The sequence below is a fragment of the Phocoena phocoena genome, chromosome 7 (genome assembly GCF_963924675.1).
Source record: "Phocoena phocoena chromosome 7, mPhoPho1.1, whole genome shotgun sequence".
Lineage (NCBI taxonomy): Eukaryota > Metazoa > Chordata > Mammalia > Artiodactyla > Phocoenidae > Phocoena > Phocoena phocoena.
The window spans coordinates 80,711,547-80,726,208 of record NC_089225.1 but is presented as its reverse complement, the minus strand read 5'-3'; the positions used below and the strand labels follow the sequence as shown (position 1 = coordinate 80,726,208).

General features: G+C 36.6%; 1 protein-coding gene across 1 annotated transcript in view; it reads left to right on the top strand.

The window, feature by feature from the left end:
* Positions 1-14,662, top strand: part of ORC2 (origin recognition complex subunit 2) — a 51,419-nt gene that overhangs the window by 33,828 nt on the left and 2,929 nt on the right. Inside the window, exons 10-16 of the mRNA XM_065880560.1 lie at positions 3,391-3,500; positions 6,039-6,171; positions 7,215-7,311; positions 9,220-9,366; positions 9,970-10,141; positions 12,445-12,506; positions 13,551-13,669. Coding sequence (XP_065736632.1) covers positions 3,391-3,500; positions 6,039-6,171; positions 7,215-7,311; positions 9,220-9,366; positions 9,970-10,141; positions 12,445-12,506; positions 13,551-13,669 — 840 coding nt within the window. The remainder of the gene's footprint in view (positions 1-3,390; positions 3,501-6,038; positions 6,172-7,214; positions 7,312-9,219; positions 9,367-9,969; positions 10,142-12,444; positions 12,507-13,550; positions 13,670-14,662) is intronic.

Below are 14,662 nucleotides of genomic sequence, written 5' to 3'. Positions count from 1 at the left end.
TTTAAAGCTTGTGTTTCCTTATTTATTTTCTGTTTGGAGGATCTGTCCATTGGTGTAAGTGGGGTGTTAAAGTCACCTACTATTATTGTGTTACTGTCAATTTCTCCTTTCATGGTTGTTAGCATTTGCCTTATGTATTGAGGTTCTCCTGTGTTGGTGCATAAACATTTATAATCGTTATATCTTCTTTTTGGATTGATCCTTTGATCATTAGGTAGTGTTCTTCCTTATCTCTTGTAACAGTTTTTATTTTAAAGTCTATTTTGTCTGATATGAGAATTGCTATTCCAGCTTTCTTTTGATTTCCATTTGCATGGAATATCTTTTTCCATCCCCTCAGTTTCAGTCTGAATGTATCCCTAGGTCTGAAGTGGGTTTCTTGTAGACAGCATATATATGGGTCTTGTTTTTGTATCCGTTCAGCAAGCCTGTGTCTTTTGGTTGGAGCATTTAATCCATTCACGTTTAAGGTAATTATCGATATGTATGTTCCTATTACCATTTTGGTTTGTTTTTGTAGGTCCTTTTCTTGTGTTTCCCACTTAGAGAAGTTCCTTTAGCATTTGTTGTAGAGCTGGTTTGGTGGTGCTGAATTCTCTTAGCTTTTGCTTGTCTGTAAAGCTTTTGATTTCTCTGTTGAATCTGAATGAGATATTTGCTGGGCAGAGAAATGTTGGTTGTAGGTTCTTCCCTTTCATCACATTAAGTATATCATGCTACTCCCTTCTGGCTTGTAGAGTTTCTGCTGAGAGACCAGCTGTTAACCTTACGGGATTTTCCTTGTATATTATTTGTCATTTTTCCCTTGCTGCTTTCAGTAATTTTTCTTTGTCTTTAATTTTTGCCAGTTTGATTACTGTGTGTCTCAGCGTGTTTCTCCTTGGGTTTATCCTCTATGGGACTCTCTGTGCTTCCTGGACTTGGGTGGCTCTTTCCTTTCCCATGTTAGGGAAGTTTTCGAGTATAATCTCTTCAGATATTTTCTCAGATCCTTTCTCTCTTCTCTCTCTTCTCCTTCTGGGACCCCTATAATGCAAATGTTGTTGCGTTTTATGTTGTCCCAGAGGTCTCTTAGGCTGTCTTCATTTCTTTTCATTCTTTTTCTTTATTCTGTTCCACAGCAGTGAATTCCACCATTCTGTCTTCCAGGTCACTTATCCGTTCTTCTGCCTCAGTTATTCTGCTATTGATTCCTTCTAGTGTATTTTTCATTTCAGTTATTGTATTGTTCATCTCTGTTTGTTCGTTCTTTAATTCTTCTAGATCTTTGTTAAACATTTCTTGCATCTTCTCGATCTTTGCCTCCATTCTTTTTCCAAGATTCTGGATCATCTTCACTATCATTATTCTGAATTCTTTTTCTGGACGATTGCCTATCTCCTCTTCATTTAGTTGTTTTTCTGGGGTTTTATCTTGTTCCTTCATCTGGTGCATGGCCCTCTGCCTTTTCATCTTGTCTGTCTTTCTGTGAGTGTGTTTTTTGTTCCACAGGCTGCAGGATTGTAGTTCCTCTTGCTTCTTCCTTAGTGCATGTATTTCTTTTTTCTTTTTTTTTGCGGTACGTGGGCCTCTCACTGCTGTGGCCTCTCCCGTTGCAGAGCACAGGCTCCAGACGCGCTGGCTCAGTGGCCATGGCTCACGGGCCCAGCCGCTCCGTGGTATGTGGAATCCTCCCGGACCGGGGCACGAACCCGTGTCCCCTGCATCAGGCGGACTCTTAACCACTGTGCCTCCAGGGAAGCCCGTCATGTATTTTTATATAAGCACCATGGGGGAAGGAGAAGTGGATCCAGGGTCAAAGTTGGACTTCATAGGACCTAGAGACAGACAGACCTGTTGGAGGATGAAAGAAACACCTGTTACTGATAGTGAAGAAAGGAAGGTCTTTCATTAATTGTGGACATAGCTGACAGATACGGTCATAGTAACATGTGTCAATGAGCATTTATTTCTCATGCCTGTGGGTCACCTGGGAGTTGGCTGATCTAGGATTTGCTCCACGTGTCTGTCCTCCTTGTTGGACCTCCTTGGAAAGCTAGCAGAGGCATGTTCTTCTCATAAAAATGTCAGAGACAGAAGAAGTAGAAAAACAAAAGACCTCTTAAAGCCTGGGCTCAAACTGTCTCAGTGTCACTTCTGCCTCATTCTAGTGGCCACAGTAAATCACGTGGCTGAAAACAAAGTCACAGAACAGGGGATGGGAACTAGATTCCACCCGTTTAGTGGGAGGGATTGCAAAGTCACATGGCAAAGGGTACAGATAGGAGGAGGGGCAAGTATTGGGGCTAGTAATGTAATTCTGCACAAATACTGAAGTTTGAAATGAAGGTGAATAGGTGACATAACATTTCAGAGTTCACACTAAGTGTGAGTATGCTCTGATAATACAGTATAAATAACTACTGAAAATGACACTAATGCTTTATCTGCTTTTCAGGGCTCTAGACGTTAGGAAAAAAAACATCAGATGGAGAGAGAAATTTTTGAAATCTACTACTTTACAGTTTTACTTAGAATTTGTCCTATTTCTCTTTAAGTATATGGATGAATAAAAACTGTATAGGCTAGAGTGCCTGGAATCTTGGTTGCTGCTTTAGTCTTCAGTATTAAAAAAATATTTTACTTAAAGGATAAAATCATGAAAACACAGTAGTGCCAGGGTAGAAATGCATATACAGCTTTTTACTAGAGTTTTCATTTCAAGAAGTGAGCTGTGTTTGAGTCACTAGCATGAATTTTCAAGTTTTGGGTACAGAGCAATGTATCTTCCTCAGTTTATTTTTACATTATTGTTTTAAAAACTTTGCCGTACTTACCAAAGATAAAGGATTTGTTAGAAACAGCTTTTAAAGAGGAGCAGTGAATTTTACTAATGATAATGGTAAATTATAAAGAAACTTGACTGTTTTCTGAGAATTAATACTGAACTGTTACCTTAAGCTTTTACATTTTTTCAAATCCGTAGGTTTTTTTTTTTTTTTTTTTTTTTTTAAATCCGTAGGTTTTTAAAAGAGTGTCTGGATTTGTTGTCAAAGCTGGGAGGCAGGTTTAATTGTCTCCTTATGGTAACAGTATTTTTAGAAATTAAAGACTTATATTGATATTTGGAATTTATAGTCATGTAAATGGTTCTAGAGAAAATGTAGCAAATTCTTTACTGTTTTACATATTTGTACTTAAAGAATGTATAAAACATTTTAAGAAAGAAATATTGAAATATTATGTGTATTCTCAGTAGATGCACTCATTACCAAACCTGATTAAAGTAATATTTCCACTGATGGCCTCTTCTAACCTCTACCTCTAAGGAAATATTTTTAGTGTGGATTGATGTGATGTATGTGGATTGAGAGTGATTTTCTTCCCTCCCTCTTCCTTTTTTTTTTAAAGCAAACTTTGCATAACTTACTGAGCAATGTTTCTCCTTCCTTTTCTGCTGAACTTAAACAACTAAATCAACAATATGAACAGTTATTTCATAAATGGATGTTGCAGTTACAGTAAGTACTATTATCATTGTAAACCTTTGTAAAATAAAGAATAATATATATTTACATGTCTATGTTAAAATCAAAGCAGTTTGACATTTAATTTTCTTTTTGCAATGAACTTGATATGTATTTTTATTTATATGTAAAAATTTGAAAAAACAGGTGTTTTCCCAATTTTATGACCTAAATGTAGAAGTCATATTATTATATGACTCTTCTCAGAAATTCCAATTTTCAAGAAATTTGTCTTTTCTAAGTTTTGTTTTTTGTTTTTTGTTTTTTTTTTTGCAGTACGCGGGCCTCTCACTGTTGTGGCCTCTCCCGTTGCAGAGCACAGACTCCGGACGTGCAGGCTCAGCGGCCATGGCTCACGGGCCCAGCCGCTTCGCAGCATGTGGGAGCTTCCCGGACCGGGGCACGAACCCATGTCCCCTGCATCAGCAGGTGGACTCTCAACCACTGCGCCACCAGGGAAGCCCTGTCTTTTCTAAGTTTAATCAGACTTGAAAGCTATTGTGTAAAATAGCCTTTCTTAGAATTATGAATTATTACTTATAAAAATATTTGAAAATATAATTTGTCAAGATTGATAAATATATCAGTTAGATTTTAATTCAGAGTATCTAAAATGAAAGAATATATATTTTTCTTTCAATCTCATTCTGTTTACATGTACTGTAGACCTTCAGAATTTCATAAGATCTGTTCTCTAAACATTATTTTACCATTTTAAAATTGTTTCTTAGAATATTTTTTTAACTTTATCATTTTTCAGATACCTCAGGTTAAATTTAAATTTCCATTAAAGCACCTAGAAGAATGATAAAGATTAAAACGTAGTAATTTTTTTCTATAATTACTTTTATATTCGTATTTAAAAGGACCTTAGTATAAAGAAGTGCTTGAAGTGTATGCTAAAATGTGAATGGTGCAGTAAGAACATAAAAATTGCCACAATTTTCCCCAATTGATCCTGGTTTTCTTTGCCAATAATAAATCAAAGGAGTATGCTAGTAAGAAAATGATTAGCTTCCCTGTTAGGACCTTACCTTCTCTCAATAACTATTTATGGACCTGTTCATTTTGAATTTATAAGGCAGATCTTCACGCTGATCCCACCCCCCAGTCCACCAATTCTTCTTTCTTCCCATATGTCAGCTTTGATAACTTGATTTGCTTTGCTTCCCAGCCTAGACCTCATAGCTACTTTAGTAGAACTGATAGTTCTCTGAACTCCCTTGCTTCTTTTTTCTGCTGCTTCTGTTTTGCTAATCTCTGCCTTTGGGGGTTATCTCTTTTCTTTTCTATTTCCAGGCTATCCTGCATTGCTACAGAGCATCACGTAAATACTGTTTCTGATTGACCTCCGTTAAAAAATCATGGAGTTGAACTTTAGCCTGACCCCTAGTGCTTGGTGTTCTGGGTTGTCTCATTTACTCTCTTGGCTTCAGTTGCTTTTTGTATGTGAATAACTGCCATAACTATATCTCTAGCCCAGCCAGATCTCACTCCTCAGCAGCAAATGTGAATGTATATTGGAAGTGTCCATGTGGATGTCCTGTAAATAATTCAATATACATAAAATTTAACTTATCTTAAATCCCTCAATCCCACCTGCCCCAGCTACCTCGCCTAGTGGATGCACCCCATTCATGCAGTCTATGCCAAAAAACTGAGCTATTCTTAATAGTCCCTTTCACTTAACCTTCCATGTCTGATCACTCTCCAAATCCAACCAATTTGACCTGTAAAGCTCTTGACACATTTGTCTCCATGACACCTAATTCAAGTCCATAGTCTTTGGTGGTTTTACCCTCCTTCCTATCCATTCCCCCACTCAGTCAATGTAATCTTCTAAAAAGATCATGTTACTTTCCTATTAAAACCTTTCACTTAACACCTGACTCTTTACTTTTAAATGCTTATGTTCCTTGGAATAAAATCCAGTTAATGTCTTAGTTGATTTAACAACACTTTTGTGACCTGGCCCCTGATTACTTTTCCAGTTCAATCTATCAGTTAAAACTCTGCTTCAGCCTATAAGACTTTTTAGTGTCTTGTACCTAGTGCCATGTTCTCCCTTGCCTCTTATTACTTGAAAGGTAGTAGAAGTTTGAGAGAAAGTTGGAACTGCAAGCTTGGTGTACAGATAATAAAACTGTTCACTTGCTTTATATAAGTTGGGAATCAGTAGTTATTTAGCCATGCCATTTCTTCCTGTATTCTTTATAAGCTTAAATTAAGGAAACTGGTTGATTATAAAATTGGCAATAAGACGTACTGAACTTGGGCTTCCCTGGTGGTGCAGTGGTTGAGAGTCTGCCTGCCAATGGAGGGGATGTGGGTTTGTGCCCCGGTCCGGAAGGATCCCACATGCCGCAGAGAGGCTGGGCCCGTGAGCCATGGCCTATGAGTCTGCGCGTCCGGAGCCTGTGCTTCACAACGGGAGAGGCCACAACAGTGAGAGGCCTGCGTACCGCAAAAAAAAAAAAAAAAAAAAAAGAGAAGTACTGAACTTTAATTTCATGAGTGCTGTTTTTCTTACAGCCTGGGGTTCAACATTGTGCTTTATGGTTTGGGTTCTAAGAGAGATTTACTGGAAAGATTTCGAACCACCATGCTGCAAGATTGCATTCATGTTGTCATCAATGGCTTCTTTCCTGGAATCAGTGTGAAATCAGTAAGTTTTAAAAATGTTAAAAGGAACAACATCATATCCCCTGCCAATCCATATCCCCATGTTAATGAGGATGCTATTTCATATTCTGGAGCATTCAGTTTTTGTTTTTATTGCAATAGTTTTCACACTAGTAGGATTGCACAGTGCTTAAGATCATGTGTTTGGACTCAGAGGGTTCTAGCTTTGAATCCCCATCCTTGAATTTCCTATTTGGTAACTGATAATATATTAAATATTAGGGAAATGTTAGCTTTGTTTACTACATTGAATACCAACAGTACTTCTCTCAAGGATAGGATTATTATGGGGGACTTCAATTTTATTATGCTTTTATGTCACTTTAGTGCTCTAAAAATAATAAAAATATAAGAATGGTTTACAGTTCTTTGATCATTTTTACTCCAGATGCTCATATCTCTTCATCATTTGAAAGTTAATTTAAACCTTTTGAGTTCTGGATATTAACCAATGTAATATTCCTTTTTAAAATTGTCCTTAATGTTTGGGTCCTCTTTCATTTGATAAATCTATAGTTTTCTAATATTTTTCATATTGTTAGTTTTTGGTTTTGTTTTGTTTTTACTACCTGCTTATGTTATCTTTACACCTTTGCTATTCTTCCCTGTTTCCTTTTAGCGATAACTTATGCAAAGAAATGAATTAGATGTACTTAAGTACCAGTAGAATTTTTGAAGTGATTTTTCAGACTTAGTGGGAAATCCAAATATAGTTTTAATTTATTAAAAAAAAGGATTGGGGCTTCCCTGGTGGCGCAGTGGTTGGGAGTCCGCCTGCCGATGCAGGGGACACGGGTTTGTGTCCCGGTCCGGGAAGATCCCACATGCCGCGGAGTGGCTGGGCCCATGAGCCATGGCCGCTGAGCCCGGTGCATCCGGAGCCTGTGCTCCGCAACGGGAGAGGCCACAACAGTGAGAGGCCCGCGTACCAAAAAAAAAAAAAAAAGGATTGGTTTGCTAGTTGTATTTATCCTACATGACAGAATAAGTTATAACTGATGTACCTCTTGCACTTTTATGACATAGATCCTGAATTCTATAACAGAAGAAGTCCTTAATCATATGGGTACTTTCCGCAGTGTGCTGGATCAGCTAGACTGGATAATAAACAAATTTAAAGAAGGTAATGTGAAGGAGATGTTCTATAGTTTTAGGGTGAAGCTAAGCATACTTATTTGTGTACTAGTATACATAAAATTGAGGATTGTTTTAATAATGACACTTCTCTCATTGCTGATTTAGATTTTGATTTCTTTAAAACCTTTTTCTGTGAACTTCTTCTGTGAACTTTAACTTACCTAACAGGAAAGAATTACTCCTGCTACCTTGAATTTATATAGCCAAAGCCTCTTTTTTTTCCCCCCAAAACCTTTTATTTCAGGATAATTTTCAGGTTTTGTTTGGCCAGTGTAAAGTGTTTCCAGTTAATTGGTACCTCTATGTCCGATAGTTTTATATTGTTTAATATGTTTATAAAGCATTCTTATCTTTATCCTGAGTATCAATGCATTTGAATAATTTCATATACTAAAATCTGAGAAATGGGGGAAAAAACATTTGTTGTTCTTTTGGTGTGAATGTTTTTGTTATATGAGCATTTCAGAAAATTAAAAATAAAATTATTTAGGTTCTAACAATTGTCATTTAGTCATTGCTTAACAATTAAATGGAGTAATTGGTTATGCTTAATGATTTAATGGATGATTTTGCTATTGTTTGTACGCTCACTAAAATAGGTGCCTGAATCATTTTTTATATATATTTATATGTAGTTACTCTTATATATAATCTGTATTATAATAAATATTTATATATTATATAATCTGTATTATCTAAATATAATTTATATTAAATAATTTATAATTGTATAAATCATAAATGTTTTACATAGTTACAATATAGATGTTATATAATTATGAATTATATAAATTATAATTGTATATTACATATGTAATATAATAATTATATGTTTGTTTACATATTTAAATACTGACTATGGTGACTTCTAGAAATTAAGGAACCTTGGACTTTCAAAAGTGTGTCATCTCAGAATCTTTGTCACTATATTGTCTCTCTTGTCCCTCTATCCCCAGTGGAAGAGAAATGTACTTATTCTCTTTAAAAGGCTCATCTTTTGTCATAAATGCCAATGTCCCATTTCTTACCAGCTCCTGAGGGACTTAGCAATGGCTTTTAAACATGTATAGAACTTCTTCCATCTTAAGAAAAATATTTACCTGATTCTACTGCCCTTTTACTCTATTTTATTTCCCTATTTCAATATGATTTGAGAGTTTTTGAAGACATGTCCTGCCGTCTACTGTTTGTTTCCTTCTTAATTTCTGGTCTCTGTGCTACCTGAATTGCATGCTTGAAGATCACCTGTAATTTTTTTCATGCTAAAAACACTGACCTTGCCTCACCCTTTGTTTATCTTCATCTCTCCAGTATTTGATGGTGTTGACATCTCCATCATCCAAATTCTTCCTTCACTGACTTTTATGATATTTTACTTCTCTGACCTTCCTCATGCTTTGGGCAATATCCTAAGCCTCTCCCCTTCTTTGATCTCTTGGCTTTTGTGATAACCAGGGTTTTCTATATTCTCTCTTAATGCTTAATGAGAACTCTTTTTTTTGGAGGAGGGGACGACTCCCTCCTTTATCCCACCTTGCAATTCAACATGCACAGATTCACCTCCAATCCAATATGTATCTTCCCTTATTTCCTATGCCGTATTAAAACTGGTTTCTTCATGGTCTGATTCAAGTGTTAACCATTCTGGTTAAGTCTCTAACTGCTCCAGTGTCTACTGATTTCCAATGAATTTCTTTTTTTTTTAAAGACTATAATAATGTCTTGCCTGTTTTATGAGTGACTGACATAGCTTCTCAAATAAATTGCATACCCCTAAGCAATAGTTCTTTTGTCCTGTGCTACTTTGATATATTCTTTAATACAGTCCTTGCATGTGGTAGGGGGCTTCACAAGTACTCACTGAATATAATAAATGCATTCTCTTTCCTTTTAGAATCTTCTTTAGAACTCTTTCTTCTTATCCACAATTTGGATAGCCAAATGTTGAGAGGAGACAAAAGCCAGCAGATTATTGGACAGTTGTCATCTTTACGTAATATATACCTTATAGCATCTATTGATCACCTCAATGCTCCTCTCAGTAAGTTAAATATTACTGTTTTTCCTTCTTGAGATATCAGTCTTTGAAAATTAATTTTCTTAATGTTGTCACAGCATTTTTATTGTTTTAAAGTATGCTTTTCCTTTGTTGCGTGTTTAAAGACATAGTTGCCAAAAATATAGGTGTCCTTAATCCGATTTAGAACATAATTCTTGGAAATAAAAATTTAGATAGTAAAGGGTGTGTTTTACAGCTAAAGTTTCATGAAGGAGAGGAGACCCAACTATTATTTTGGTTTCTTTCTACTCTTCTTTGTGGAATTGCAACATTTATTTTATGCATTTAATTCAGACTTTATGATAATCCTATAAAATAAAATAAATTATTAAAATTTTTCAAAGAATGCCTTGGTAGTGCTAATATATTTTAACTTGTATTTAATATACAAATAAAGATTCAGATGTTGATTGACAGTGAAATTAGATTGTGAGGTACTGATTTGGATGGGGAAATAGCAAACATGAAAATTTTCAGGATTCACTTTTTATTTAATGCTTTCTGTTCTTTCCTAGAGTGGAATCTAGTAACAAGACAATATGAAAATAATTAGTAATTCTTGTTTTCTTTGATCATGTACTCTAGTGTGGGATCATGCAAAGCAGAGTCTTTATAACTGGCTCTGGTATGAAGCTACTACATATAGTCATTATACTGAAGAAACCTCCTATGAGAATTCTCTTCTGGTTAAACAATCTGGATCACTACCACTTAGTTCCCTAACTCATGTCTTACGAAGCCTTACCCCTAACGCAAGGTAAGAATGAAAACTATAGTTTCTTTTTCAAAAAACTATATATATTTTAAGATATGCCATACTAGGTTTTAATGGCTATACTAAAGTCCTTACTTAGTTTGCAGGATTGAGAGAAATAGTAGTAATAATAGTTGCCAGTACTGGGTTATGCATTAGGCAGACTACTCAGTAGTAATAATAAATAATAATAATAAAGCAAGAGTACCAGCATTTTTGTTTTTAATAGATTTTTATGTTTCTGAGTAAGAGCATCTCAATGTTCATCATAGAGGAAAAAGCAGAATTTTGATGGATTTTACTTAAATTTGATAGTTATTTTTAATTACATATTGAACATTATGATTCAAACACAGGGCCCTTTACATGAAATAGCTCATTTGATCCTCACAGCTCCTCTAAGGTAGATAGTGAAGGGCACAGAGATTTTGATCCAAATCTGCATGGTTCCAAAGCTCATCCTCTTAAATCTTGGACATCTTTGTATAGTGTCTTCAGTGAAGCCCTTCAGCAGCCTAACCAAGAGGCATATCTGAATTAATAAAAGCAATTAATAAAGGTTAAGGAAAGTTGTATACAGCATAAGCCAGGAAAAAATAAATTGTATAATTAACCTGTTGAAAAAAGGCATTGAGTAGCCTCACAGGAGGCCACAGAGAAATGTAAGAGGCAAGTCCTGAGCATTCCTTTCCCAACCAACCCCTACCAGTAACTCATACCACAGTGCAGTGTTAAAACTAGGAGACTGACATTGGCATAATCCAGAGAGCTTATTCAGATTTCACCATTGATATGTGCACCCATTTGTGCATGTGTGTGTGTTTAGGTCTGTGCAGTTTTGTCACTTGTGTAACTACCACAATCAAGATACGCAACTTTATCATCACAAGACTCCCTTGTGATGTTAACCCTCAAATGCTAATTTCAGTGAATTTTGTTACTGTATAAAGCTGTTTTTGTACACTTGAAGGTTATCATTGCAGTAATAGTGAAATATGTATTAAATGAATATCTAATCAAAATTTTTGACGGAATTGGGAATAGAAAAAGTGTTCATTTAATTTTACTATTATGCTTACTCCTAATGGACCATTGCAAGTTATTACATATAAACTTGGGAATCCATGCAATGTAAATGCTCTAATGCAATTATTTTTTAGTTGGGCATACCTAAATGTCTGTGTGCTAGTCTCCAATGCTTTTTTGGTTCATTCTGTACACTCCAATATAATTTAGTCTTTACTTGGTATGAATGTGATTGATCAAAAAGTCTTCACCAAAATTCAGCAGTGTAGTCAGTGGTAGTACTTAGTTATAAGTGGTCATTCAGATGATCCAAAATATGCTTACAGAAATTATCTTCTAGACTGTCATAAAAATGAAAATGCAAAAGGTTTAAAATTTTTGCCAAATCCAGGGACTTCTGGGGAACTTGGTTTGTGTAACACTGCTTCCAACCCAATAATTCTACTTGGTACACACTCCTACAGAAACAATCCAAAATATGAAAGAGTATTTTTTTATAATTGTATTTAATTTAATAAATTAATATTTTTTATTAATTAAAATTGGAAGTAATGTGAACATCCAAAACCAATAGGGAAATGGTCAGTTTGTGGTACGATAGATGAGCAGACATTAAAAACTTTAGGAAGAATTTTTAAAGACATGGGAAAATCAGTAAGTGAAAAAGAGAGGTATAAAATGGTGTGTACCATATGTAAATGCATGAATTTATGTTTTCACACTGCCTTGTTCCACAAAGACTTGAGAAAGCAGCATATGCACGTATGATCTCCACATCAAATATTAGTGGCTGTTATTTTAAGGTTATGGGGTTAATATTTTCCTCTTTAGTTTTTATTATATATTACAAGTTTTCTATAGTGGACCAACCTGTAGTCTAAAAAAAAACAAGTTGACCCTGAACAACGTGGGGGTCAATCCGTGCCTAACTTATAGTCAGCCCTCCATATCCGCAGTTCCTCCGCATCCGCAGGTTCAACTCACTGGGGGCTGTGTGGTACTGTAGTGTTTACTGTTGAAAAATATCCATGCATAAGTAGACCCACGCAGTTCAAACCTGTGCTGTTCAAGGGTCAGCTGTACTCCTAGATTTTCTTTAAAAGGAAATAAAAAAGCTTCTCCTTTTTGAGTAGACCAGGATACGATGTTCCTTGAGAAAGGAACAGAAGGTAATACAGACAGGCCAGGTGTTTCACACTCTTTGTGTATTTTACTATTAGCTGTTATCTTTGAATGTTAACATTGTGGATTTGAATTTCTGTTTGTTTTTTTTTCCCTAGGGGGATTTTCAGGCTACTAATAAAGTATCAGCTGGATAACCAGGATAACCCTTATTACATTGGTATCCACTATATATTTTTAAATTTATTTATTTTTGGCTGCGTTGGGTCTTCGTTGCTGCGCGCAGGTTTTCTCTGGTTGCGGCGAGCGGGGGCTACTCTTCTATGTGGTGTGCAGGCTTCTCATTGCGGTGGTTTCTCTTGTTGGGAGCACGGGCTCTAGGTGCACGGGCTTCAGTAGTTATGGCACGTGGGCTCGGTAGTTGTGGCTCGTGGGCTCTAGAGTGCAAGCTCAGTAGTTGTGGCACACGGGCTTAGTTGCTCCATGGCATGTGGGATCTTCCTGGACCAGGGCTCGAACCCGTGTCCCCTGCACTGGCAGGCGGATTCTTAACCACTGCACCACCAGGGAGGCCCCATGGTATCCAATATTTATGATATCAAATTGTGTGACTTTTTGCTTCATCCCATAAATTCTTTTTTCTAGAATCTAATAATAGCACTGCAGTTTTTCACAGCAGTGAATAAATGGTTTGCTCTGTGATATCGTGGCTGCCATATCGAAAATTTTCAAGCAGCCCTACAGATACACTGCTGAACAGGCTGTTTGCCAGTACAAATTGAAAGACAAATCCAGCTTAATTTTAAAATTTCCTGTGCCACCTATGGATGTGTGTCTACCAACTACATATACTTCATATGCTGGGCATCTTAGATTTTCTTCCCCTTGAGTGAAATAATGTGTTAAATTTAAACACACATTTTAATAATCATTCAGCCCTCATTTGACTTACTAGTTCCCTCTTTAAAAAAAAGTCAACTTTATTCACGCTGTTTAAAACTGTCCATGGGATTATGTCATACTTGGCCACAGCTGACTGCTTTCAACCAATCAGTTCTCTTTTAAGAATGTAAGCCACAGTACATAACACCTAAGTATTCCCTAGCTTTGCTTCTTCCAGAGATACTTCCTTCAACACTTACTGGCTGCTTTAACATACTTTGGTAATAGCACTTTTTTTCTGTGTTCTTCGGCATGGGTATCCATATATGGGGTCATGTCTTAAATACTGACTTACGTTCACATTATCTTTTGAACTCTCCAGGACTTTCTTTTCAAGACTTTTACCAGCAGTGTCGGGAGGCATTCCTCGTCAATAGTGATCTGACACTTCGGGCCCAATTAACTGAATTTAGGGACCACAAGCTTATAAGAACAAAGAAGGTGAGACTTTGCTGCTGTAGCATTGTGTGCCACGATTAGTGTATCTCATTTACTTAAGGATAAGTATGGCTGATTATGAAACTGAGGTTGCCTGATGGGTCACAAGGATCCATTTAGGCAGTGTGCCATTTGAGTTGTGTAGACAGAGAGAAGGTAAAAGTACTCTGCTTCAGAGTAGAGCAGAAGACTTACGACTTCTAGTTCAGAGTAACAGGCCATTAGAAATGAGTCAAATAATCCTATTTCCTTCTCCCTCTCTTCCTTCTGCCCTATCATTAATCCAGTCTATATTTATTGAGCACTAACTTTATGAGATCACTAAGCATTAGGATACAGAAGTTAGCAAAAACCTAATTTCTTTTCTCATAAAGCTTAAAGTCTAATGGAGGAGATGGACATTTGCCAAATAATCACACACACGTAAAGTTTAAACTGTGGTGAGTCCTGTGATCAGAAGGGACATGGTTCTGAAAGAGCATCTTACAGTAGGTGGATTTGACCTAGTTATGGGTATCAGAAGAGACCACTGAGCTGAGACCTAGGAAGACTAGGAGATAACTAGTCAGACAGGGAAGGGAAGAGAATTCTAGGCAGGAACAGCGTGTAAAGAGGCCCCAGAACAAAAGGCAGCCAGCATGACACAAATGAGGCTGAAAAGGGCTAGACTATGCATGACTTTTAGGCCAAGGAAAGGGTTTTAATCTTTATTCTGAAATAATGGGGAGTTATTTAAAAAATTGTTCTGACAATGGTATGGAGAGTGGAATGGGGCAGGGTAAGATGGGGATTGCCAGAAGTCAAGGCACAGAGACCAGCTAGAAAGGTGTTAGTCACCTGGTGGTAATCTGGACTCGGGTAAAGAGAGAAGAGTTGTTGGATTCAAAATTGACAAGAATTGATGATAGATTGGGTACGGGAGCCAAGGGAAAGGAAGGTGTCAAGAGTGATTCCTGGTTTCTGGCTTGCACAACCAGAGAGGTGGTGGGATCATTG